Source organism: Lutra lutra, chromosome 9 (assembly GCF_902655055.1).
Source record: "Lutra lutra chromosome 9, mLutLut1.2, whole genome shotgun sequence".
NCBI classification, from domain to species: Eukaryota; Metazoa; Chordata; class Mammalia; order Carnivora; family Mustelidae; genus Lutra; species Lutra lutra.
Genome location: NC_062286.1, coordinates 81910203 through 81938093, shown reverse-complemented (window position 1 = coordinate 81938093; position 27891 = coordinate 81910203). Strand labels below are relative to the sequence as shown.

The window sequence follows — 27891 nt, the reverse complement described above, 5'->3', positions numbered from 1 at the left end:
ATATACATTTATATTTGTCAGTTGTTCCTCAATAAATCTGGATTAAAAAACGAATTCAGCTATCATTTGGAGGAGGTTAAATTCTTAGTTTTGGGCTTCATGACAGTATTTTTTTTTCCTGTTTGCTTTAACTCTCAAAATGTCTCATTCCTGAGACATTTTGAGGGGATGAACAAGGATAGCTGTACTATGTACATTACCTATCATAACTGCCATCTGAGTAAGGTTAATGGTCAGCAAATGTCAGGTAGCTTAAAAATTTCTGGTTCACCATATGATTCACTTGCCTGAATGAAGTACTATGAAACTAATATTTCTTTTTAAAAATTAAAAAATATAAATAAACAGATTTTAGTATAATCATTCATTCGCACCTACTTGGTAACAGGGAATAATGAAGTGTCGATCCATTCAGCAATGTGGATGAATCTCAGAAGCATCGCGTTAAAAGTGAAGGAAGGCACACAAATACATGTGTGATTTCATTAAATGAAATTCTCAAAAAAGCAAAACTGTAGTGACTGATCAGTGGTTCTTAGACTTGGAGAGAAGTGAGGATTGACTTTGAAGAGCATATGAGAACATTCTGGGGTGATGGAAATGTGCTACATCATGATTGTGGTTGTACTTACACACTGTGTACGTTTGTCAAAAGTCCTATATTGTACATTTAAAATTGGTGAATTTTATTATATATAAATTACACCTCCATAAAACTGTGGCAGCAAGAAAGTATAAGCAAGTATAAGTCTACCACGGAAGAGAATAGGGAATATTTATGGGATGAGAAAGCTCAGCAGATATTTGGGATGCAGGTAAGTGGACGAAAAAGCAGAGAACATTATAGTTCAAATGGGAGCTGAGCTCATGTCCTAATACAAACTCCAGAGAAGATTCAGTTTAAGCTCTTGGGAAAGGAATGAGAAAGGTGGTTTGCTTGACATACCAGTTCACCCCGCCATGCAGAGCAGTAGTAGGGCGAAAAAAAAAAAAAAAATCATATTACCCCACCCCCACCGCCTGCAAAGAATTCAGACAGACTGCTTGAGAAAAGTGTGGCTGCCAATGCCTGCAGGAGGTCCCCCGGCCCCCTGAGTAAGCCCCTCTAAATCCTGATACATGGGGCTTCCAGCCTAAGGCTTCGTTTCCCTACCATATACCTGAAAATCAAAACTCTCAAATAGATCCCCCTCATGTAGATGAAGGACCCAAAAAGTCTTCCATTCGGCAATGAAGTCTCTAAGAAGTCAAGGGTCTGACTTAGCGTGAGACAAAACCAGTTGGAAATAGCACATCTTTTTAAAAATAAGAATGAAGAAACAGGGACTAACAAGAAAAAAATTCAGTAAAATAAAGAAGAAAAAGACTAAAATGCATGATCAGGACTGACCCAAATGGAAATATGTGAACTGACCAAACAAATTACAGTATTTACAATGATTTGAGAAAACACTGCATTCACCAAAAAAAAACAAACAAAAAAACCAAACCTGCTGGTGGAAAATACTGATCCATATTGTATTTTGTTTATTTCTGTTGTAGTATTTTGTATGTTATGCTTTGTGTTATAGCTATTTCTGGTCATATTGGTCTTCTCTCACAAGACTATCCTCCTGAAACACAGGAACATGGTTATGATCTGTGATGACTGAGTATCTTTAAAATTGGTAGACAGCCACTTCTCTCTTACTTAACATGGCCCTTGAAACTGCCTTGGGCTCAAATTCCTGGTCTGGTGACTTCTGTGTTCTGTTTATAGATTGTGTTTATGAAATACTTGGATTTGCTCCATTCCAGGGTAGTAGACCTGGAGCCATTCCTGGTGGGTTTTTGTTTATTCTAGCTGATATGAAAATTCAGTAGTTCTAATGATTTTTTTCTGGGGCCCTTTTGTATGCAAGTATATTATCACAGTTTTAAAAAGTGTATATCTTGTCTTTTGATGAATCCAGGGACATCATATGAAGGCTCAGGCTCTTTCTGGATTGGGAAGAAGTAAGGAAGCATTAAAGGAGTTTCTCTACTGCCTTGCTTTAAATCCTGAATGTAACTCAGTGAAGAAAGAAGCACAGAAGGTGTGATTTTTCTTTAAACAAATTTCTTTCTTAAGTCTCATTTATAGCCTTGATGTCCATGCTGAGTAACTCCTGCATGTCAGATAAACAAAAAATATAGTTCTGAATATTCATGACAATGTGATTAAAAACACACGGGATTAATGATGAGTTTCACACGTTTGATAATGTTCATCCAGGGATAAAGCACTACGTATCATGAGATAGCACTCGTACAGCTCCCCGTTCTACTGAAGTAATGACATGAGCTAAGGAGGCAGGGTTGATGTGTGAGGCTAGGGGAAGCAGAGTGAGTTTTCTTAGAGTTGTAATTTTAAGCGTTACAGTTGTGACATTGTGATAATATATAAAATATACCAGTTCAGCTGGAAAGCTTGACTTGAAATTCTCAGCCAAGATTCACCACCATGATGCAGAAATATCTTTTCTCTTATTCAGGTCTTTAACCCAGTCGTATTATAGGTCACTGAGTCACATTTACTGTGGGAATCCACCCTATGTTTAAGTGCCCTTACAATAGTTACAAGGTTATAAGGTTTCCTCCTCTGGATGCATTCTTGTGTCCCCCCAGCATCCACATCTGACAGCGACAGATGGGGGAAATTTTACCTTCCCTTGTGTTCATACCATGAGGTATGTTTTTTTGTTTGTGTTTGTTTTTTTTTTTTTTTTTAGGCTAATACCATCACACTGTTGGCTCCTATAAGAACTGTAGTTAGCCCAAACACCTAGATCTTTTTTTGTTTTCTGTAAGAACCTTCTAGCAATACTTTTTATCCTTGTGTTGTGCAGTGCATTGGTCTTTCTTAATGCTGTCAAATGATCACTTATGGGTTTTGGCCATTGTTTCAACTTGTCAAAATAATACTAAATCTTAACATCGGCTCTTCCATCCCTGACTGCTTTGTCCCACCTGCAAATTTCACAGGAACCTTAAAACATATCTCAGCTGCTCCTCATAACAGCTTAAGAAATTCAGCCTGAGCTCAAAATTAAGCAGATTTACAAAGGTGTCAGTGCCACAGTCCAGATCTGGTGCTTCTTGTCTTTGTGGGTGATATTTTCTCCCTGTAGCATTCTGTGAGTGGTAGGTTTCTTCTATCTCAGTGCCCAAACACTGCCAGCCTGTTGATGCCCATGAAATGCGGTCATCTCCTGGACAGACTTCTGCTGCTTTACTGGAGCCCCTCAGAGCCAGTGCTGGGGACACTGATGTCCCTGCTGAGTGCTGTTCCTTCTTTATACAGGGGTCATGGGTGCAGATGCACGGACCTGTCACATGAAGAACAGTGGCAGGTTCTTTATTACGTTTCTGTTTCTCCTTTGTACCTCTCTTAGTCTTTGGATTCAGCTGAGTCCATGAGGTTTGGCAGGACCATCAAGTGACTGGCAGTTACTTCCCACCACCACCAAAGGCTAGTTCATGGCTCTTGAACTAGAATTATGGCTCTTCACTTGGTCTCCCTTTAAAGTTCTTTACTGGGTGGCTCTTGTGGTTCTCTTGTACGTTGAGTGGTGTTCTAGAAATATCTCAGTCCTGTGGGTAATCACAACTCGAATTTAATTTAGGATCCTTGCAACCTTTGCACCTCTAATTTTCTCTCTTAATCATGAGACTTTTAGGGGTGATTTTCTGTAGCAGGTGTGTTAAGGACCCAGAAGAAAGAAATGATAATGTTCATATTTTATAATCGGTAAGGATAAGCTGGGAAGGCACTGGTAGATAACATGCCTAATCGATGCTTTATGGTTTCAGAAACTTGAGTTTTGACATAGTGGCAGTTGGAATATGGTAGTTATTCTTTTCAGTGTGTTAGGTCTCCTTGGCCTTATAGTTTCCTTTGGATCTCTAAGGCATATTATGTATTTTTCAAGAGTTTTAAAATACTTTTTTTTCTTCTTGGAAATTTTATAGGTAATGTGTGAGGTATTTTTTCCAGCTTCAGAAAACGCGCATCAGAATTTGACATCTTCCATCCAAAGCAGAATATTGAACAGCAGGCAAAAGGCTCAGTGTGCCAGCCACGTAAACTCCCAGCCTCTGGAAGAAGGCAGCAGTGCTGGGGGTTCTAAGGTAATGAAGCGCGTGTGTTTGTCAGTATTATCTTGATTAACCTTTACGTAATTCGTAATTTTGAACACTTATAAGTTATTCAGATTGTGGCATTATGTTAGTTGGAAGTACTTCTCAAGACCAGTTTCTAGCTCCTCAGCCTGAAAGTTGAACCTTTTGAAGGAAGTTGGTGGAAGTCATGAAAACGATTGAAAGAAACATGTAGAAGCATTCAGGACATCACACGTTGAGAACCCCAGGCATCAGGAGACTCTCGTTTATTTTGGTTTGGAGAAAAGAAAGCAAAAGGGTGATTTGAATATACAAAGATTGATGTTCAGTTGATCTGTCTCAAAAAGAATTTTTTTTTTTTTTTACCATGGGAAGTGTAAAGCTCATCTTCAAAGTTAACAGATGAAACCTATCATGAAGAGCATAAGCCCTCTTTTTTCCAGAGATTTCTAAGAAATGCCACTACGGGATTATTGTTTTCTGTTATGCTATGATTTCTTAATACTCAGGATTCTTTTTTCCTATTTAAACAGAATGCATCTGAGAAATCTGATGTGTTTAGAAATACCTATTCTTCAGTTTTGTATTTTATACTGGGTCTGCACTTTGAAGAGGATAAAAAAGTATTAGAGAGCATCCTTCCAGTAGCACCCAGCACCGGTTTAAAGAGACAATTTCCAGATGATTTGGAGGACATGCATGAGCTGAATGGCCCTGGGAAAGTACCCAAGAAAGGTCAGCAAATGATTTTGTCATGGAGTTGTATGACTCCAGAGTGATAGACTGTTAGTTAATATTCAGTATATTAAAAAAAATTATACAGATAGTTTAAAATGAATAATGAAAAGAATAGATCAGCTTTATGATGATAGAACAGTTTAAAATGACTAAGCCTACACAGACTTCATAGTCAGAAATAGGGAAAATTTAGTTATAACTTTAACTTTTATTCATGCTTACGGTCCAGATAAATTATTGTTGTGTATGGTTAATCTGATAGGAAATATCCTACCCAGCATGATTTATTATATTGGTGTGACACATTTTAGCCAGAGGAAATACAGTTGCTGCATGTTCTTGTCCAGGTGAGCAATGTTAATAATAGCATTTTAAACTTTTTCAGAGGCAGATTCCTCACCTCAAATGAACATGACCTCTAACGTAGGAGAAAGTCCAGAGCTCTCCATAGATGTAACTGACTTTGAGTGTGCCCTTTGCATGAGGTAGGATGACAGAGAACCTGTGCAACTCTTTGAAAACTCATCCTTTCTGAATTGGATATCCTAACCATAATGGGCTTTTTATTATCGGAGAAATTATGTATATCTTAGTAATGAGTGATTTATTTTCTAAAAATTTGATAAGGAAAATCTCAATGGAAAATGGATATCAGTAATTTCTGTAGTCATGAGGGAATTGACTTAAGGAATTCTTTAAAATAAATAGATTATTTGTAGATCTCTTTTGGACATTTTCAGCTAAAAACTCAGATATATTTTCCAGGTTGCTCTTTGAGCCTGTTACTACACCATGTGGACATATGTTTTGCCTGAAATGCCTTGAGCGCTGCCTTGACCACGCCCCACACTGTCCACTGTGTAAAGAAAAACTCTCAGAAGTAAGTATTTCTTCTGAAACAACAGGACCATTCGGCCCCTCTTCTCATCCCTCAGTAGATGCTCATTTCTGGGGTTGGCTTTGCTTATATGACCCATTTACTAAAGAAAGTTGGATTTCTCCAGTCAAAGAGAGGTCTTTTCCTCTCTGATTTTTCAAAAAGTAGAAAAAGGAAGTTTAGACACAGAAGCAGTTAAACTTGAGGGAAATTTTTAGGCATGAATTATAGTTGAGATACATTGAAAACGGGTAACGTAATTGGAGCTCCTACAATGTTATAAATAGTTGAGATAACATTATTAGTCCTCACCAGGTGTTAATCATAAAGGGATGAGATAACATTATGGCACACTTAATATGTGCTAAGGATTCTGTCCTTTATCTCATCTCAAGGGGAAGTCATATTGTAGTACTCAGTTTTGCATAGGATCAAAGACTTGATCAGTTTTGACTACTAGGAGATTGTTTTGGTGTGTTATCAGTTGTGTCTTTTGTCTGTAATCAAAGCCAGTAACACTCGAGATTCCATGGAGGGAAGCTATTTAGTTATGTCTAACTCAAAAATAAACTGCCAAATCCATTCCTTAGGTATGGTAAATAGAAAAAAATAACACTTAAAAGCTTTTAAAGGCTTTCTGATCAACTTTTCAAATTGTGATATGTATCAACTCTCTTGGGCTCTGGTGCCACTAACCTTCCATGAAGCAAGTTATTTAACTTCTTGGGGGGGGTTAATCTATAAAATAATACTAATAATATTTTCCTTAATTACTTCTAGAGATTATACTCAATATATTTTAAGTAGGACAAAGTGGTGTTTTAAAGATTTGTTTGTGTATTTTTAGAGACAGAAAAAGAGTGTGTGTGCTTGTGAGGGTGTAAGCTGGGGGAGGAGAGTGGAGGGAGAGAGAGTCTCAAGCAGACTCCCCGCTGAGCATGGAATCTGATGCGGGGGTTAATCTCAAGACCCTAAGATCATGACCTGAGCTGAAATCAGAGTCAGATGCCTCACCAACTGAGCCCAGGCGCCCAGGGATTAAGTGTTTTTTTAAAACAAATGTCCAGAAAAATTAATTTTAAATTTGATATGGTAGGGCGTCTGGGTGGCTCAGTGGGTTAAAGCCTCTGCCTTCGGCTCAAGTCGTGATTCCAGGGTCCTGGGATTGAGCCCCCATCAGGCTCTCTGCTCAGCAGGGAGCCTGTTTCCTCCTCTCTCTCTGCCTGCTTCTCTGCCTACTTGTAATCTCTGTCAAATAAATAAATAAAATCTTTAAATTAAAAAATCTGATATGGTAAAGGAGATGTTATACGTATGTGAATTTTTAAATAATTGTAACTTAATTTACTGCCAAAATTTGTTAAAATAAGTTTTTATAATTGAGATCTTTGTAAATCATTCTATGTACATACTTGCTTTTTTAAATTGCATACCTCCTGAAACTCTAGGTTATTCACAGCTCTCATCATGGGAATGAATCATTGTACTATGCACCATATGTCAGGATGGTGGGTGATTTTGAGTCTGTGTGACAGTTTCCTTTGGTGGTTCCTCTGCAGGTCCGCTGCACTGTGTTTGCTCTCTCTTCTTGTTAACAGTAGAATAGCATTTGGCCTCTTGCCTTATTGCACCCATGCTTGTCTGGGTCGGTGGGCCTGGAGGTGGTTTATTCTCAGACAGTAAAATGCATGTCTTTATGACCACTGTTTGTAACACAGACCTTTGGTTCACTTCCGTGTTCAGTACTTTCTGATATAGGACTATGTGATGAAGCAGTGTGTTGAGGTTGACACTGTCATGTAAATTCCTTAGGGACAGAGACAACCTCCTGTCTTGTTTTCACTCTAATTCCAGGGGCCAGAACACATAGCAGTTCAGGAAATCCGTGCTGAATGAAAGATTAAATGAACGAATGAATGAGTGAATGATTGAGGGCAAGCTCTGCATAGATTGCCATTGTGTAGAAATTAGAATATAACAAAACTAAGTAAAATGAAAAATCACAACTCACTCTTTCTTCGATGCAGAAACTGCTTCATGAGCTTAGACTTTCTTACATATATTATCATAAACATGAACCATCAGCTATCTAGGTATGCATAGAAGCCTTGGGTAACATAATGCCAAGTAAAGCAAATTGTATTACTCTTCAAGAAAATGGTGCCATAAACTAACCATATAAAATACAGATGTCATTAATAATATTTACTGTGAATTAAGTTAAACTTGTTTCTGCTGGTTATTCTGTTACTGAGTGTCTCAAACACAGTTGTGTCCCCGAGGTTGAACTCCTAGTTCTTAGTGACAGCAATACCCATAGCTTGTTTCACACAAGCTTAAGGGAGACCAGGCAGGATGTCTAGGACTTGCCCAGATGTAACTGATAGAAGTATGAGGAGCCGCCCAAGCAGAGGAATGCAGCAAGTTAACAAAGCAACAGCAGCACATTGAAAACTACCAGCCTTGAGGTCCTGGTGCCACTGTGGCTTGAAGCTAGTCCCTAACGTTTCTGAGACCCCCTTCTCTACTGGTGCACTGTAAACATTACTTCTGAGATAGGGCTCTTTTAAGGCCTAACTTAATTTATATGAAGCATCTGCATTTGGTACCTGATATATATTAGGATGTTAGTGAAAAAAGCTCTTATTTGCAAATTTGTAGGCCTAAGGTAAAAGTAGTGCACACACATGCACACACAGAATAATAATAGATCCTCAGCTACATAGGACCCCTCCAGCCACTGATCCTGGCACATTTTAATTCAGGTTCCACCTATTTCCCTTCACATCCACCTTGAATTCCTTGGTCCCTCTGTCTCTTTCCCAGTCCAAATAGAGTCAACTCTGCCTCTTGTACATGTCCAGATTAAGTAACAAAGCAAAGCTAGAGCAAAAGCCACAAAACTGGGAAGATTGGTTTCAGTTTAAATTCACAGTCTTAAATCTTAGACTCAAAACATTAGTAGTCATTCTTACTATGTGTCTCTAGTAGCTTCACTTTTCCACTTTCTTAGATGATTATTTCCCATTTCTCTTCTTTTGCAACATATTCTACATGCTTCCTCTCCCTTCTCTGACATTGTGATACTTGATTGAGAATGCAGAAGCTGCTCAGGCTGGGATTCACTCATCCTTCCTCTAGGTGATGAACACCTTCTCCTGCCCTTTTCTCAGAGGGGAGGAACTGCCTTGCCCCTATCCCTACCCCAGGCTGGCTGACCTCCAGGCTCTCCATCCCCCATCCCTTTGTCTTCTGAGAGACTCTACCCCTCTCCCTCTTTTTTAACCGTTTCTACTGGGGAGAGAGTACTTTGTCCTCTAGAATTAATTACCATGTGGTATTATTTAACGTTTCCTTTTGTTACAGTTGTTGGCAAGCAGAAACTTTAATATAACTATTCTGGCTGAAGAATTAATATTTCAGTATTTATCTGATGAACTCTCTGATAGGAAGAGAATTTATGATGAAGAAATGACAGAACTATCAAAGTAAGTTCTCAAGTTGTATGTTACTTGGTCTTGAGTTCAGATTAAAGAAGGAAATCCTTGCGTTCTTAACTTTATTTCAGGTACCCACCCTCGGCAGAGAAATTAGACCTAGAAATAGAAAAAATATCAATTGCAAAAAAATTATGGAAATTTAATTGAAAAGGGTCATAAAAAATATTTCAAAAGTATGTCTTCATGGGACCCCTGGGTGGCTCAATTGGTTAAGTGTCTGACTTTTGATCTCAGCTCAGGTCTTGATCTTGGGGTCATGGAGTTCAAACCCCATGTTGGACCCCATGCTGGGTATGGATCCCACTTAAAAAAAAGTGTGTCTTCCCAAAATTATGTAGTTGCTTTTTGAATCTAAGTAAGTGGTACTGAATTTTTCAGAATTGAAAAGGCACAGTATATAGAAACAGGAGGGAAAATAGGATTATCCCTTGAAATAGGCTTGAGGGTTGTTTTTGTCTTTTAAAGTGATCAGAGTTGTGTGTTGTAGCAGACTTTAACTATTGAGGTCTTACAATTCTTCCACTCCTTTTTATTTAGAACTCATTACCTTTGACTACTGTGTAGTTTTTGCTTTCGTCAGAACTTTTTTCTCTTCTTATTATTTATTTTTATTAAGGTAAAATTGATGCATAGCATTATATGAATTTCAGGTATGTGACATAATGCTTTGATATTTATATATATTGCAAAATGACCATCACATTAAGTCTTAACATCCATCACTAAACATAGTTAGCAAATTTTTTTTCTTGTGGTGAGAGCTTGTAAGATCTCTTCTCTTATCAACTTTCAAATATGCAGTGCGCTATTATTAACCGTAGTCAACATGCTGTGCATTATTTACTTACAGCTGGAAACTTGTACCTTCGACCCTCTTCATCTGTTTCACCCACCTCCCCACCCCACCTCAGCCTCTGGCAACCACCAGTCTTTTGTCTTTATCTATGAGCTTGCTTTTGTTCTTTTTTTTTTTTTTTAATTTTTAAATTTTATTTTTTATAAACATATATTTTTATCCCTAGGGGTACACGTCTGCGAATCGCCAGGTTTACACACTTCACAGCACTCACCATAGCACATACCCTCCCCAATATCCATAACCCCACCCCCCTCTCCCAATCCCCCTCCTCCCATCAACCCTCAGTTTGTTTTGTGAGATTAAGAGTCACTTATGGTTTGTCTCCCTCCCAATCCCATCTTGTTTCATTTACTCTTCTCCTACCCCCTTAACCCCCCATGTTGCATCTCCTCTCCCTCATATCAGGGAGATCATATGATAGTTGTCTTTCTCCGATTTGTTCTTTTTAAAGATTCTACATGTAAGTGAGGTCATTCAATATTCATTTTTCTGACTTATTTCACTCAGCATAATGTCCTCAAGGTCATTAAAAGTTTTTTGTTATCATAGTTGTAAGTTGTAACTTTTTCTAAGTAAATTAATACAATTCAGCATGTTCTGTCTCATCAAATTAAATACGAAAGGCTTGTCAGGAAAATCTGGTAAGCTGAGAACTTTCTCATGAGGTGGTCCTTGGCTTCCTTTCCCCACTAAAGACCGAGACAGGCCTGAGGGTTTTCTGTTGTAAATGAGGAAATTGAGGTTGGCTAGCTTTTGCTATGTTACAGTGACTAATATTCCCTTTCATTTCTAATGGCTCCTATTTCTAAGTTTACATTTTCCCTTACCCAACAGTCTGACGAGAGATGTCCCCATCTTTGTGTGTGCCATGGCCTTCCCCACCGTCCCGTGTCCACTTCATGTCTTTGAGCCCCGTTATCGGCTTATGATAAGAAGATGCATGGAAACTGGCACCAAACGGTTTGGCATGTGTCTGTCTGCTGAGCACGCAGGGTAAGACTTTTCAGCATCCAGAGGGTCCTAAATAAATACGTAATTTGTTATTTTTTCTCGAAGAACAATTTAAGATGATGTTGAAAACTTCCAGTGGCTCCCATTACGTAAAAATGTATAAGTCCGAGGTCGCATTATGATGTGAGCCCAGCCTTCTTTCTAGCCTCATCTCCTACTCCTTTCTCTCAGACATCATACTTGCTAGTCCACTATCATATTATTTGCCTTCCTCTAAATACAGTTCATATCCATTCCTCCATGCTTCTCTCTGGCTATAATTCTGTTCTAGTTCATCATCATGCAAACAAATCTAATCTAACTTTTAAGGTCTAAGAAATTTGCTAAAAAATTATTTGGGGGAAATTGGAGGGGGAGACAAACCATGAGAGACTGTGGACTCTGAAAAACAAACTGACGGTTTTGGAGGGGAGGGGGTTGGGGAGGTTGGGTGAGCCTGGGGCTGGGAATTAAGGAGGGCATGTATTACATGGAGCACAGGGTGTGGTGCATAAACAATGAATGCTGGAACACTGAAAGAAATAAAACAAAATAAAATGGAAAAAAAATGAAACCTTCATCTACACAGCCAGGCAAATTTCAGTCCTACAATAACCGCAGCTCTTAAGTTTTTACCTCTCCTTGTTTTACATCAAATTGGCAGGCAGCTCCCTCCATGGCTGCTCTGGGGTCTCTGCATTTTTCCCAAACTGTTAGATTCCTTTACCCCTAGGGCTTTGTTGTTACTGCATGGTTATCATGAGGTCACTACATGCAAGTTCTAGCTAGTAGAAGAGGCACATATGCTCCAGGATTCTGGAGAAAAGGAGTACTCATCCCTGTTGCTCATGCCTATTGGAATGGAGGCTGGGAAATGTAGCCCAGCCATGTGCCCAGGAAGAAAGGGAGAATGGATATGTAGAACCACCCACTCGTTTCTACTATATGTACCTAGGAACAGATCTTTTGAAAGATTGGTGTAGGACCTTTATAGAAAAAAATCTACAGCTTTATTGAAAAATATTTGGGAAGATCTAAATAAATGGAGAGAAGTAACATTTCCATGAATGGATGCATAGACTTGAATATCATGGAAATATTAGGTTTACCCAAATTAGTCTATAAATCGGAGGTAGTTTCAGTCAGCATTCCAAGAGGGTTTTTTCATGGAATTGTTCAAAATAATTGTTTAGAATTATTATGGAAAAGCAAAAGACTAAGACCATGACAGTTTTGAAGACATCAGTTGAGTAAGATGGGAGAACACTCCCATAATAAATTTAGAAGTCCTAGTAAGTAGACTACTAATATAGAATATGAAGATAAGAAATGGATCCACTCATAAATGGACCCTATATTTACATATAATTTTGTGAGAAAAGGCAAGCTGCTCACTTAGAAGGTGCTTAGAAAATTAGTGGGCAATCCAAATGGGAAAAAATAATCTTTTTTCTGCCTTGCACCATATACACAAATTACACGTTATTTACATTTTCAGTGTGAAAAACAACATATAAAAATGTTAAGAGAAAACATTGGAGACTATAATTAGGAAAAGGGAAAGAATTTTTTAATACAAAATGCTGAAAGCACAAACCATGGAAGAGGAGATTAATAAATTTGAATATATTAAAATTTGATTCATCAAAATCAGCAAAAGCAGAGTGAAAAAACAAGTTCCAGCAGTTGTGCTTCTATGAACGATACAGCACACTAAGAAGAGCATTACCCCAGTGAAACTATAGGACGTAAGTTTCCTGAACTCGTCAGTGAGCAGATGTTGCTCACCACAAGTGCGAAAAGCCAAGTCCCTCCAGGGAAAGCAGCAGACAAAAGTGTGGCTTACCTGTGGCAGAGCCCAGGAGAAGGAAACCTGTAAGTGTGTGGGAAGAATTCAGCTAGTTTTGGGGGGGGCCATGTTCTAATGACCTCATGTGGACAAGCTTTAGAGTACAGATGCAAGGGGAATTTGCATTCATTCACAAGTTCTTATCTACAGACAGGACAGGATGCTCATTAGAAAGACAGGTGCTGCAGCTGAGCTAGGCTTTGAAGGAGCTGACATTTGAAAGCATTTGTCTGCTGATGGCTGGGAAGTACTCCCTTGAAGGGGATCTTCAGGGCACCTCCATCCATGCCACAGCCCGTTAGATAAGCAAGAGGAGATAGTTTTAGGAGAGATCCAAGAAGAGGTGTCCAGCCGTATAGCTGGACCCATCACTCATCGTTAGCTTGAAGGTATGTGATGAAGTTGTTCATGTAATTTCGAATCACATAGCGTTGGGTTCAGATCTCAGGTCTAAATCTTACTGTGGCCTTATATACGTTGTTTGGTTTTAACCTTCCTGCTTTTGTGAGGCTCGAATGAGAACATATTATAAACTGCTCCATATAGTGCTTGACAGGAAGTGGGTTCAATTAGTGTCCTTAGGAAGTTAGAGCAAGAGTTAAAAGAGTGAGAGTGGTTAAGATCACACGGGACAGCTTTGGAGTGAGGATGCCACCCTGAGCGGGCCCTGTGAATGAGAGACATGTGGAGGACGGAGGAAAGCTGTGAAGGGCTACACTGGTCAGGGAGGGCACCAGAGAGCAGCAGAGGGTGTTGGGTCAGTGACAGATCAGCAGGCTCATGCCAGAGTCATGTGTGATTTCCATTGGGGTCATTTCAGTGGAATGGAGGGGTATGGAGGGAGCAGGAGATGAAGGCAGTGACTGTAGATGACTTTGCATAGTGGTTTGTTGGGGAGGACAGGGCTGGCCAGCAACATTGGAAAATGCGGGGGGAGGGAGCAGAATCTGTGAGGGACACGGGGGCCCCCAGACATAACTTGTGCTCTCTGTACCCCTTGACGGTGCCCTGACCAAGGGCACGAGGATTCTCTCTCTACTCTCGGGTCCTTCCAAAGCACTAGCCTGTTTGAAAGACGGTGGCACAAGGGCCCTTTTCCCTCCAGCCAACCCCATGCAGCCCTTGTACACCTGTATGTTTTGCATTTAACAGAAGGAATCGTCTGCAGGTGTCTCTTAGAGAAAATAAGCTTGCTGGTCCCATGTAGAGACACCCATTTGTTTTGTTTGGATCTTCTTCGTTTATAAATCATGGTTATTCTCTCAACTGTCCTGTCAGAATTTCGGAGTATGGCTGCATGCTGGAGATTAAGGATGTCAGAACATTTCCTGATGGGAGTTCGGTTGTGGATGCCATTGGGATTAGTCGGTTCAGAGTTCTAAGCCACCGTCACAGAGATGGCTATAACACAGCTGACATCGAGTATCTCGAAGATGAAAAGGTGAGGTTGCTTTAACAGCTGTGTGTTCAGAGGTCAGTCACCTTGTTTTCCTGTGCATGTGGAAAAACTTGGTCAGATTTTTACAGATAATATTACTTATACCTTCCCTAATTCAGCAGCACTTCAGTTATTTATTACCTCAGTGGATTTTCACCTGATTTGGAGCTGGTGGACACGTGTCCTCCTCAGAAAAATTACCTTACTGCTGCACATTGTGAAATGCCTTTGTGGTTTGTTATCTCGGTGTTCTGGCTCAGGAGTTGGCAGACCTTTCCCACAGAGGCCCGTACAGTCAATACCAGAGACCTTCCAGGTCAAGCAGTCTCTGTGGCAACGACTCAGCTCTGTCGTTGCAGCACAGAAGCAGCTGTAGACAGTCTGGAAATGAGTTGGTGTCACTGGTTTCCAAGACAACGCTGTTTACATAGACATACGCAGTGAACAGGATTTGACTTGTGAGTAGTAGTCCATCCCTGTTCTGGATCCTGGTGTTAGTTCAGAATGAGATATGATATAAAAACAATGCTTAAAAATGCCTTCTAAAGTTCAGTGTAAAAGGTTTAGATCTCTTATCCCTTGAGAAATATTAGTATGTCTAATAGAAATATCAGAACCCATATTTTGACAGATTAACAAAATGTTTTGAAGGGATTCTCAGAAAGATAGGTAAAAAAATGTCCCTAGCCATCTTATCATTTATGGCCAAAACCAAGAAATAGTGCAGAGACTCATCAGGAAAAGAATGGATAAACAAACTGTAGTCCATTTCTATAATGGAGAACTACTTGGCAATAAAAACCAAGGAACTGACCACCCACAGAACAATGTGAAAGAATCTCCTAGGCCTCTCAACAAACACGTCTCTCAGTGTGACGCTAAGCCAGGGAAGCCAGACACACAACCACACATGCTGTGTGGGTCCATTTATATACTTCCAAGATGAGGCATCCCTTGTCTCTGGTGTTAGAGGGCAGAGACTGGCTAAGGGTGGAGGACCATTGAGGGTGATGGAAATGTCCCCTGTCCTTTGAGGATTGTGATCCCACTGGTGCATACAGCTGACAGTACTCTGAGCCAACCATTAAGAACAACGCATTTTTCTGTATGTAAATTATCCTGCAAGAAAAAGCATTATAACCATCTAGAAAGAGGAAATCCTTGGAATTATTCTATGCCTATTTTGAATTCTTTGGTTCACATTTAGAAACATGGAAGGTGAGAGTCTGTCACTTTGGGGACAGTGATGTACATTCATAAGGTCCATGAGGAGAGCCACACCCCCAGCACCAGCACTGTCCCTTTTCCTGGTGCTGGTTCTGGTCATCCTGAGGACAGGACCTCACAGTGCAGGGGCCAAGCACAATGAGTCAACCCTAACATCACAGGACCAGGGAGTGGGGTTTAAAGGATGTGACTGAGTGTGATTGTTCTCGGGGTCCCTCTGCTCTGCTGCCCCAGTAATAAATCTGAGAGGGTTTGCTGACTGTTGTTGTGAATGGCAATTTTGGTGGTATATGTTTTTAAAATGGTTGCTTACATAGCGACAACATGAAATAATTTTTGTGGTTTAAAAAAAAAAGAAAATCCCCTTCTACATATGAATATTTAATTTGTGTAAGTCAGAATGAGAATGGTTGTATGCATTATAATCTAATTCCTCAGTTTATCCTAGTTTTCAGAGATAGTGGTATTTTATAACCAGAGAGGACCTGAATGGTGAATTCCCATTTTGTAGATGAAAAAAACCCTACCCTCAGGAGGCTGTGTGACTGGCTTAAGAGAATGAGCAATGAAGCCAGAACACACCTGGGTTCCCTGGTCCCCAGCCCAGTGCTTTTCCCACTTAGGTGTTTCTGAGTAGGACTGGGGCATACTTAAAATGAATGACTTGGCAGTGAGGTAGGCACCCAGAAGCAAAGCATGGTAAATCTAGAGCATCAGGGCCTACTGCTGCGTAAGGCTAATTGAAGGGAATGTGTGATTGCTGTAACATGTCTTTTGGAATGTAGTTTGGTGATATGGAATACAATATTTTAAATGTCTCATTCTTTGACTTAGCAATTCTATTTCTGGGAGACTGTCCTGAGGGAATGGTGGCCCCTTTTCTCACCACCACCAACAAAAATAAAACAGCCCCCCTTCCTACCTTTGCTTAAATATTTATATTGCTGTGTTATTTTTAAATATATTTTATCTGGATGGTGGAGTAAATTTTCCAATGTAGGATTGCATGTAGCCATTGAAAATTGCTCATCACAACATGGGATATGTTTATATTGTTAAGGGAAAAATCAGAATGTTATAGATAGACAAGGCAGATAGATCTTCATTGTATAAGAAAAGTACAGATTTGTATGTTGAGCCTATAATAGGTTTATAAACACTAATTAGTTATCTAAGAAATAAATACCACAAATCCACTTAGCAAATTGCTGCAGATGTCACTGTGTAATAATGAACTGTTGAAATTTTGTGGCCCTTTTCCCTTGATCAGGTGGAAGGTCCAGCCTATGAAGAACTTACCAGCCTTCATGATTCAGTTTATCAACAGTCAGTTTCCTGGTTTACTTCACTTCAGGATCACATGAAAGAACAAATTTTAAGCCATTTTGGGTTAATGCCAGACAGGGAAGCTGAGCCTCAGGTATGGTCTCCTTATTTCTTTTATAATGCTATTATTTGCTGCTGTAATGTGCTAAGACATATTATTCTGAAGGAAAGTTAGGCAGTACTATGCAATATACTCCATCATGATCACTTACGAACCAATTCATTTATCAATAGAACGAAGAAGCACCTAGTATAGTAGCATGTGCCTTTGAAGCAAAACAGTCAATGCTTTCTGAGTAATACTGCATAAAGGTAATTTGTTTTCTATCAAAAAAGAATTTATTCTGATTGGCTGTCAGCTTTAGTACTTCTATTCTCTCCAACTATTTAATCCAGCTGTTTTATTTCTTCTCCCCATTTAAATCAGCTGCTTAAATCATTTAAGTCAGCTGTTTAGATCATTACGATTTAGAGAGTAGTAAGCCTTGTATACTGGCTGAACCCTCTGTGTTTTGCCCATAAGATTGCCTTGTGTCTGTAAACAGGTGTTGAATAAATGAAGAGAAAATCTAACTCTTGTTAAATTAGAAGTGTTCCTGCCTTCTATCCAGCCTGGCTTTCTCTGGTACTCCACAAGTGTGGAGCTTTCTGGGAACCTGGCTCTTCAAGCAATGCCTGGCTTCAGGCTGTGAAGCAGTTCTAAGTGCAAAGGAATCCTCTCCCCCTCCTCTGAGTGACAGAGCCAGGCAAGGATGGCTTGGGCTTGTGGCTGAGAGTATGGAGTTCCTTCCACTGTATGTGCTCACCCATCTTGCAGAGAGAACAGGGCTGGAGGACCAGCTCTCAGCAGGTTTGGGGGAAGACGAACTGTCCTTTGTATCTTTCCCATCCATTTTTTTTTTAAAAGATTTTATTTATTTACCTGACGGATAGAGATCACAAGTAGGCAGAGAGGCAGGCAGAGAGAGAGAGAGAGGAGGAAGCAGGCTCCCTGCTGAGCAGAGAGCCCGATGTGGGTCCCAGGACCCTGGGACCACGACCTGAGCCAAAGGCAGAGGCTTTAACCCACTGAGCCACCCAGGCGCCCCTCCCATCCATTTTTATGTTCTTTTTCTATCTCTTGAGGATTTCTCTCCCCCGGCCCAACCTATGTCTTTTCCAAAACTCAGGAGCATCCTCCTGTAAGCCAAAAATTGTCTCAAATGTAATAATCCTGATCTTTCAGTAGAATCTTCCTCCCCCTAAGATAAGTTAACACTGGCATCCACCCTCTCAGTTCCCAGTAGGGATTCTGTATATGTCTGTATACATTTGGGGTAGGATTGGGGGAGAAGCCAGGACAGGAAGCGGGGAGGCCTGGACATCTTGGCTCTTAATGCCAGAATTACTGAGAAAAACTGTTTGACCAGCTTTACTTAGAGCTGAATCGAGAAATGTGTACTTGGGTATGTGAAGTAAATGCTATCAGTAGCATAATTATTCTTATACAGTTAATTCATGGTGATTCCCCTATATATAATTAACAATAACTACTATGTAGATTTTCATCTATGTCTGCACATTCATCACATAGCTACTAAAAGCTTTATTATAAATTTTATTATAATAATCAAACTTGTACACATATCTTTAGCCTTCCTAATATAGAATTTTCTCTGATGTATTTAAAACTTAAAAAACAATAACACAGAATACTGGAAATAGAGTAAAAATTATGGTCCCCTTGTCTGAGTGGTGTATACTCCCAACTAGAGCTTTGAGAGAACAGAAGCAATTAATTTGTGGAATTTCCCCATGGAAGTTGCTTCTCTTTGCAAGCGCTTTATTTTGAGAGTTCTTCCACATTAAAAATGTGTAACAGGAAAGTACTTTTCTATGTCAAGGGCTCAATGGATGGGAAATTGACCTAAAGTAAGGTGGCATTTAATTCTGGCTCCTGCCTTGTTGGTGGAACAAAAGGACAGTATTGGGGAGGGAGGAGACTTGTATTTTAGGTGATAATTTCGTTTTTGCTTTCGTTTCTTCTGCAGAGTAACCCTAGCGGTCCTGCGTGGTCCTGGTGGATCCTGGCAGTGTTGCCACTGGAACGCAAGGCTCAGCTGGCTATTCTTGGCATGATCTCCCTGAAAGAGCGTCTGCTTGCCATTCGGCGCATATTAGTCATCATCACGCGTAAGATGAACAGTCGGCAGGAGCTGGTTAATAGCAGGGAGAGAAATAATTGATTATCTCTCTCTGTCAAGGTTTCTGGAAGCACTTGTACTTTTGTGTGGAGCCGCTAGGCATAGAGAGTAGCGTCGCATTCATCATGCTCTGTAAAATGCTTGTTGATAGGGTTACAAAATGGAACACTTAACAAACATTGACTCCTTCTCAAATCTTAAAAGTCTGTGCCTCGTGGAACCTGACTCTGTGCAAGGTTAGCCTGAAGTTTGAATGGACCCCATGGTTGGAAAAGAACCTAAGAGAATCTCTCTGAAGCATTCGCTCAGGGTATAGTTCGCCGACAGCAGGGAACACCACAGGTGGTTTTGCAAGAAAAAAGGACCCCCCCCCCGGTATGGTGTCTTGCTGCACCAAATGGAAACAGCATGCTTTGGTGGCTAGACAGAAAGGGGGAAACCACATTTTTATCTGGAAGCATATTTCTCAGAGCACAGGCTAACTGAAAATCCGCTTAGGCTTTGTGTGTCGTTGTGAAGTTGCTGTGAAGTTGAGGAATCAAAACTGTGGTCCTGTGCAGGAGCCCCAAATGAGTCGTCACCCAAGAAGTAGTGGCTGCCAGATAGAACTGCGTTTTGTGTCCTGCGGTAGTTCAGATGCTGTGCGTTGTATGTTGTAATCAAATGAACGTCAGAATACACAAAGGTGTACCTTGGATAGAGAAAAATCTGAGAACCAGTGTAGTTGACCTGAAGATATATATCCCTACACACTCAAGAAAGAGTGAGCAAAAATTAGCTAAAACTGTACGTGCATTGGGGTGTCAAACATACAACCAAACTAGCGCAAAATTCCTTGAAAGCATAACCCTGTCTCATTAATTTGGTGGGTACTAAGCATTTAGGAAATTGTCCCTCTTGCTACTAGGATTTGCATTGGAAATTAGGCCCATCAGTCATTTGAGTTCACCATCCATCCACTCATATATGAAGATGTGAAAACCTGCTATGGAATGGGCATCTATTCCAGGAAAACACACCAGGACAATATGCAAGAAGTGGGAGGTAGGAATAGGATGTAAAGATTCAGCAAATTTTTCCTCCATCCTCAACCTAAAACTTGTCTTTGTGTCTTTTAAAAAGAAGTTTTAGAAGTGATCAGACCTGGTGTTATCTATTAAAGAACAATATATGACAACTTTAACCTCTGATGCAAGTTGGTAGTATTAATTGGGATAAACATTTGAACCTGAAATACTGAATAGTTCTTACTGGCCTAACCAGCTTGTGCATTGAGTTGGCTTCTTGGTGTATGATATGGATATTCTTAACAGAAAGATGATGAGAACCAGACCCAGGGAATAAATCACAGCTGTAAGTTTTGCTTTATTCATTCAAGGTGTATGATACTTGAGTTTTAACAATATTTTCACAGTGTGAAAAGTTGGTTGTTTATCAAGTCCATCAGCATTTATTAGAAAGACCTTATGATCGTGTTTCACTGTAATTGTAGGAGTTTTCAGTAGCTAAAGGTCAGTTTCATTATGGGAGTGAGAAAATATTACCTCTTATGTAACTAATCATAAAGAGAAATGTGAAAGTACTTCCAATCAGATGTTTCTAGTGCCTACTTGCTGTGAATCTCAAATCTCATCTTGAAAAATGTTTTAAAGGCAATTTGGTCAAGTGATTTCTAAAATATTTTATTGATTATGTGTTCATGATAGTAGTCCAACCTTCTTAGGCATTGTATCTTAGCCTGATCATCTAAAAGAAAGCAAAACTGTGTCTAGTATTCCAGAGGACCTTTCTTGGAATGGTTAATAAATGAATGGTTCATGATCATTCATCTCCTTCTTTTTCTTCTGAAGAATTCTTTCCTACCTTAAAACGTATCATTGCTGTTTCCAACTGAAGAGTGTGTAAAATAACCACCGTGTGATCAGTTTCCCCAGGAGCCTTCCTAATTTAAGTGTCTGTGCTCGAGTACCAGTGCTTGTCCTGTATGCGTCAGATTCTGTTGCTTTCTCAACCTTACTCTGGAGATGTCAATCACTGGCCCAGGTCTCTGACCAGAACCACTAACTTATATCTTCCTGATTCTGTTTGCCTCTTTCTGAGTTGTCAGCTTGTTCTGAGTGTTCCTGTGTAAAAGCCTGTTTGCAGTAATGATGTAGATAGAACAAAAGTTTCTGTTGTCTTTGTCTTTTGACACCCAAGGGAATGGACTGTGACTACGTCATGCTCTGTCCAGCATCTCACCTCTGCTTAGAGCAGAGCAGCTGATGGGCACTTCCTGAGCAACTTAAATGGTTCTTTTTCTTTTTTTTTTTGAAGATTTTATTTATTTATTAGAGAGCACACACTCAAAAGGCCCTAGTCGGGGGACGGGGAAGGTTCAGGGAGGGAGAGGGAGAATCAGACTCCCGCTGAGCAGGGAGCTTGACATGGGACTCAATCCAGGACCCCAGATCATCACCTGAACCTGAAGGCAGACACTTAACGTCTGAGGCACCCCGGGTGCCCCTTAGATGACATTCTTTATCAGGAAGGTGGACCAGGGAAATAATATCTCAAGTTATATTATTGAGGGAAGCTTCCTTTTACAAACTTAAGGAAACCTAAACTCCAGTTTGCTTACAGATTTGCTACAAATTTAGCTAAAGCAGTAGAACAGATCCCCCTGCCGCCCCCACAGCTCTTTTCTATCGTGAAGATGTCATTTCCAACATTTCTGAGAAAAGGTCTCATTCAGTGTCAGAACATTCAAGTTTAATTTTACTGAAAATGTTCCAACCCTAATGGTCTAGTTACATCAGAATAAAAACAAAATCTACTTAGAGAGTGATAATAACAGTGTGGGGGAGTAATTTTTCGTCTTTAAGTATATTACTTGAAGTACATTCTGTACACTCTGTTAGGTGTTTTTCCATTTCACTCTCCTCAGTGGCTTGACTCATAATTCCATCCCTGCCTGTGTCTCTGGAATACAACTGTGATATCCTGACCGGCAGTATTTTGGAAACTCATGAGATTTTTAGGGTATCACATTCCCTATGTGTCTTCATCTTCAAAATTGAAAGTTAGAAAACTTTTTAAAAAATTTTTAAGATTTATCCATGCAACCATGTAAGTGGTTCATAACCAATTCATGTGCCAACTTCTGGAGTGCTGTCCTCTTTTATAACCACAAAGGTGTCCTTTCTTCTCTTAAACATCACCCCTCTTACCTCCCGAACCAAAAAGCACCAAAACTGTTTCATAAGTTGTATCTCAATTATTAACATATATCAAGTCTTACTATAGGACTTTTGAATCATCAAGGGAGCAAAATTATAGATGGTAGCATTACCATGAACTACGAGTATCACTTTGTCCTAAAATTATTTGAAAATTAGTAGTTGTTATAATCAAAATAGTCTGTTGCCTGGACTAACTGTATTACATAGAAGTCATTATGATTTTTAAGTTGCTTTTAGCAAGTACTCATCTGTTTCTTCTTCCTTTCTCCTTTAATGTTAAATTACTTTGATAGATACCACTCTAAAATTTAGATGTTATCTATAAAATAATGTGATAGATATGAAGAAGAAAGAGCATTAGGAGGGAAAATAAATGTGGGTGAGTTTTGTTTGCTTAAGGCATGAGGTTTTATTTTTCCTAAATACCCCCCACAGAATAGGGTAGGGAGGTCCCCATCTCCAGTTCTCAGCATGAATAGCAGGCACAGCTTGCAGAAAGCTCTTTTTCTGTAGCTCTGCCCCAAGGAGAAGACCCTGTACTGATTCTGTGGTTCATCAAAACTAAAAAACCAGGGAAGCTAAATCTGAATGAGTAGACAGCTGTGCCAGCCATATGGGAAAAATTGAACCCTGACTGTTGCCCAGTATCACCTCGTCCCTACTGGGGCTAATGCTTTGTTCTGAGCCATTGTCTTCTGACTCATAGGAGGTGTTTCCACCTTTGCAACTCCTGGCCTTAACTTCACCTTAACTTTGGCCGCTCAACTGCTAAAAAAAAATTACCAAGTCTGCTGAATCCCATCAAGTAGCTTTTAGTAGTGGATCTGCTTTTAGGTGAATATTAGCATATTGAGTATTAGAATATTGCCGTAGCATAAGCTATTGAAGAAATTCATGAGCCACCACTGTAGATAGACCAGTTGAGGACATAGCTCTGATTTGTGCCCAAGACTTAATTTCTAAAGTTGGCTGGGTGACAATGCGGAGAAGTCCATGCCGTTGGAAGAAAAATTTATTGTTACTCGTATTTCTACTAGAAATGAGAGGCATGCACTCAGGGCCACATGGGGAAGCACCAGAGCCAGAAAGCAGAAGCAGGAGTAAGGGTGAGAGCCTTTATTGTGTTTCAGTGGGAAATACCAGGCAGGGCAAGGCAAACAGCTTGGGATTGTCTAGTTTGGATGGTGGTGGTGGGTTCTGGGCTAGAAGGGCAGGATCTGTTCCTTTGGTATTGAGCTCTGGGTGATTAAGGCCAACGACTCTTTTCTCCTGGACTGTAAGAGCCAAACAAAGGAGGGGCTCAGAGCGTGGGCTCTGGATTGATTGGTTCTCATATGAAAGGTATGCTTCCTTCTGGACCTTTTGCTGCCTCTGACTGGTCAGCCTGTACGGGGCAGTCCTACCAACTGGTGAGGCCTTTTTTTTTTTTTTTTTTTGATTGTCCTCTGATTAGCAACATATTAAGGAAACTTTGGAGTGATGATAATGGAGATATTAAAGAGTAAGTCATACATTACCTTGAACAGCACAGAAAGCGTTTGTTTGTTTTTTAATGTGGCGTTAGTCACCATATAGTACTTCATTCATTTTTGATGTAGTGTTCCATGATTCACTATTTGTGTTATAACACCCAGTGCTCATTGCAACAGGTGCCCTCCTTAATACCCATCACTGGGTTAACCCACCCCCCTACCCTTCTCCCCTCTGAAACCCTCAGATTGTTTCCTGGAGTCCATAGTCTTTCATAGTTTGTCTTCTGCTCTGATTTTCCCCACTTCAGTTTTCCCTTCCTTCCCCTAATGTCCTCCAAAGTGTTTTATTATGAGAGTTCAAAGGAGCAGCACGGGGGGCGGGTGTAAGGAGTCCTTAAGGCCGGTCCATAACTAAGGTTTCCATTTATATGCATTAGCCAAGATCATAGATCTGGAGTCGTGCGGCAGGGGTGGGGGGGTGGGTGGCAGTCTTCAATGCTGTCTTAGCAGAGTTGTAAAGTGTATGAAAAGTATGAGTGTGATAATAATATCTTGATCTATTTCTCGAGTCAAGACAGCAGGTCCAACAGTTATGCTCTTATGCTCTTAGTAAACACATTAACAATTAAGTGGTAAGTGCGTGTAACCAAGGGAAAGGAGTGTTACGATTTGAGACACAGGATAGGAGGTTCTGGTGGAAAGCTGGAGAAGGCAGCAGGAGAAGGCAATGGAGAGTGAGTGAGTGGTCCTGTCCCAGAGACTTGAGGGGTTGACTGAGAGAAGGCAAAGTGCTTCCTGGAGGAAATAATAATCAACATTCAGTTTTTGAATAGTATAGATAGTAATCTCCAGTTTTCACTTTAAGCATGGGAGTATAGGGGTATGTGTTTTGGCAGAGAGCAAGGAATATACCAGGGTAATGTGCTAAACAGGCAGCAAGCTCAGAAATGAAATAGAATCCCTAAATTGGAGGAAGAGAAGCAAAAATGCCCTGTGTCCAATTTGTGGCTTAGCAAAGGCAGGCTATGGGCATAAGTTCTAGTGTCCAAAGCAGAGTTGTCTCCAGTTGGCAAGCTCATGATCTGGGAAATGTCCTCTGAACAGTGAGCTTCTGGGCCAGAGTGATGTTGTCTGGGGTGTGGGACTTGGGGTATTCATTTTAAGTGGGTACCCACTCAGGTTGATGTGGGTCTCAATGTTTGCTATGTTTGCTTGAAACAGTATTTTACTTGAGGTGTTTGCAAACCAATGAAAGCAACCAGACCAGCAGTAGTAAGAGCAACAGTCAGTAGAACAGTGAATAGCTACACCTGGCAGAGTTTTTGTTTTTGATTTTTGGTTCAGGTTCACTTGGGTCCCTTATCAGTTGAGCAGCTGCCTGGCCTATGGGAATATCTGTGATTAATGGGTCCCAAGAAAGTATGTGCCCTCAATCTGGCCTTTAGCCCCTGTGGGATGGGGGCAAGATAGAAAAATTTATAGAGAATGAGAAACCTTGTTAAACAGACTAACACGTAAGGAGTTTCTAATATACACAAAGGCAACACATATCCCCCTTTAATTTTTTTAATTTAAATTTGAGGTAGTTAACATACTGTATAATATTGGTTTTTGGAGTAGAATCCAGTGATTCACCACTTACGTACAATACCCAGTGCTCATCACAACAATTGCCCTCCTCAATACCCATCACCCATTTAACCTATCCCCCACCCACCTCCCTCTATCACCCTTCAGTTTGTTCTTTATCATTAAGAGTTTCTTTTTTTTTTAAAGGTTATTTATCTGACAGACAGAGATCACAAGGAGGCAGAGAGGCAGGCAGAGAGAGAGGGGGAAGCAGGCTTCCTGATGAGCAGAGAGCCCGATGCAGAGCTCGATCCCAGGACCCTGGGATCATGACCTGAGCCGAAGGCAGAGGCTTTCACCCAGTGAGCCACCCAGGCGCCCCTGTCATTAAGAGTTTCTTATGGCTTGTTTCCCCTCTCTCTTTTCTTTTACTCCTTCCCATATATTCATCTGTTTTCATTCTTACATTCCATATATGAGTGAAATCATATGATTTGTCTTTCTCTGAGTGACTTATTTCACGTAGCATAATACACGTAGTTTCATCTGTGTCATTGCAAATGGCAAGATTTCATTCTTTCTGATGGCTGAGTAATATTCCATTGTGTGTGTGGTGTGTGTACAAATACACATACATACACACATATACATATACATATATACACACACAAAAATTTTTTTTTAAGATTTTATTTATTCATTTGACAGATCACAAGTACACAGAGAGGCAGGCAGAGAGAGAGAAAGGGAAGCAGGCTCCCTGCTGAGCAGAGAGCCCAATGCAGGGCTCGATCCCAGGCCCCTGGGATCATGACCTGAGCGGAAGGCAGAGGCTTTAACCCAGTGAGCCACCCAGGTGCCCCACACACAAAATATTTTTTATCCATTCATCAGTCAGTGGACATTTGGGCTCTCTCCATAGTTTGGCTACTATAGATAATGCTGCTATAAGCATTGGGGTGCATGTACCCACCTTTGAATCTGTATTTTTGTATCCTTTGGGTAAATACCCAGTAGTGCAATTGCTGGATTGTAGGGAAACTCTATTTTTAACATTTTGAGAAACCTCCATACTGTTCTCCAGAGTGGCTGTACCAGTTTGCATTCCCACCAACAGAGCACGAGGGCTCTCTTTCTCTGCATCCTCATCAACACCTATTGTTTCTTGTGTTGTTAATTTTAGCCATCCTGACAGGTTGAGATGCTATCTCTTTGTGGTTTGGGTTTGTATTTCCCTGACGATGAGTGATGTTGAGCATCTTTTCATGTTTCTGTTAGCTGTCTGAGCACATACTCCCCTTTAAATAGAGGAAAGTACAATTAGAACATTTTTTCCAGCTTTATTAAAAATGGATAAATATAATTACATACATTCAAAGTGTACAACATGATGATTTGATATACATGTACATTGAGATAATTAACACATCTGTCACTTTGCATAGTGTGGGTGTGATGAGAATACTTACTTTCAGTCACTTTCAAGAACATAATACTATATAATTAACTAGTCTCTGTGCTATATATTAAATCCTAGGAACTTTTATAACTGTAAGTTTGTACCCTTTGACCTACATCCTCCCATTTCCCTCTCTCCCCAGTCCCTAGCAAACACCATTCCATTCCTTATATCTATCAAATCAGTTTTTTTAAAGATTCCATATTTAATGATACCGTACAGTATTTGTCTTTCTTTGTCTGACTTATTTTACTTAGCATAATTCATCCCTGTTGTCACAAATGATAAAATTTCCTTCTTTAAGACAGAATAATACTCCATTGTGTGTGTGTGTGTGTGTGTGTGTGCGTGTGTGTGTGTGTATCAGAATTTCTTTATCCATTCATCCATTTAGGTCGTTTCCATATTTTGGCTATTGCAAATATGCTACAGTGAACATGGGAGTGCAGGTATTTCTTTGAAATACTAATTTTATTCCTTATGTGAGTTCATTTAATTTCCTGTATGGTTTACAAATATTTTTCCCCATTCTATAGGTTGTCTTTTCAATTTATTAATTATTTCTTTGCTGTACAGAAGCACTTTAGTTTGATGTGGTCCTACTTGTTTATTTTAGCTTTCCTTGCCTGTGCTTTGGGCATCTTATCCAAAAAGAAATCATTCCTTCTCTTCATTTTCTTCTAGGAGATTTATGCTTTCAGATCTTGCATTTAAGTCTTTAATCCATTTTGAATCAATTTTCATGGGTATAAGATAGCTATCCAGTTTCGTTCTTTTGTATGTGGATATCCAGTTTTCCCAACCTCATTTATTGAAGAGGCTATCTTTTTCCCATTCTGTTTGTTTTCTTGGCACCCTTGTCAAGGTTACTTGACCATCTCTGCATGGGTTTATTTTGGTGCTGTCTGTTCTATTGTACTAGTCTACATGACTGTTTATGCCAGTGTGACACTATTTTAATTATTGTAACTTTATAATGTTTGAAATCATAAATATAATGCTGCCAACTTTATACATCTTTCTCGATTCCTTTGGCTATTGGA

The 27891-nt window shown here is 40.0% G+C and overlaps 1 protein-coding gene across 1 annotated transcript in view; it reads left to right on the top strand.

Moving 5' to 3' along the window:
* LOC125109744 (LON peptidase N-terminal domain and RING finger protein 2-like) overlaps nt 1–19635 on the top strand; it is a 40706-nt gene extending 21071 nt beyond the window's left edge. The window contains exons 3-12 of the mRNA XM_047746902.1: nt 1953–2075; nt 3991–4149; nt 4674–4875; nt 5264–5363; nt 5644–5758; nt 9122–9243; nt 10949–11107; nt 14232–14394; nt 16889–17038; nt 18975–19635. Of these exons, the coding sequence (XP_047602858.1) occupies nt 1953–2075; nt 3991–4149; nt 4674–4875; nt 5264–5363; nt 5644–5758; nt 9122–9243; nt 10949–11107; nt 14232–14394; nt 16889–17038; nt 18975–19169 (1488 nt within the window). The 3' untranslated portion in view covers nt 19170–19635. The remainder of the gene's footprint in view (nt 1–1952; nt 2076–3990; nt 4150–4673; nt 4876–5263; nt 5364–5643; nt 5759–9121; nt 9244–10948; nt 11108–14231; nt 14395–16888; nt 17039–18974) is intronic.
* Nucleotides 19636–27891: the final 8256 nt, after the last annotated feature.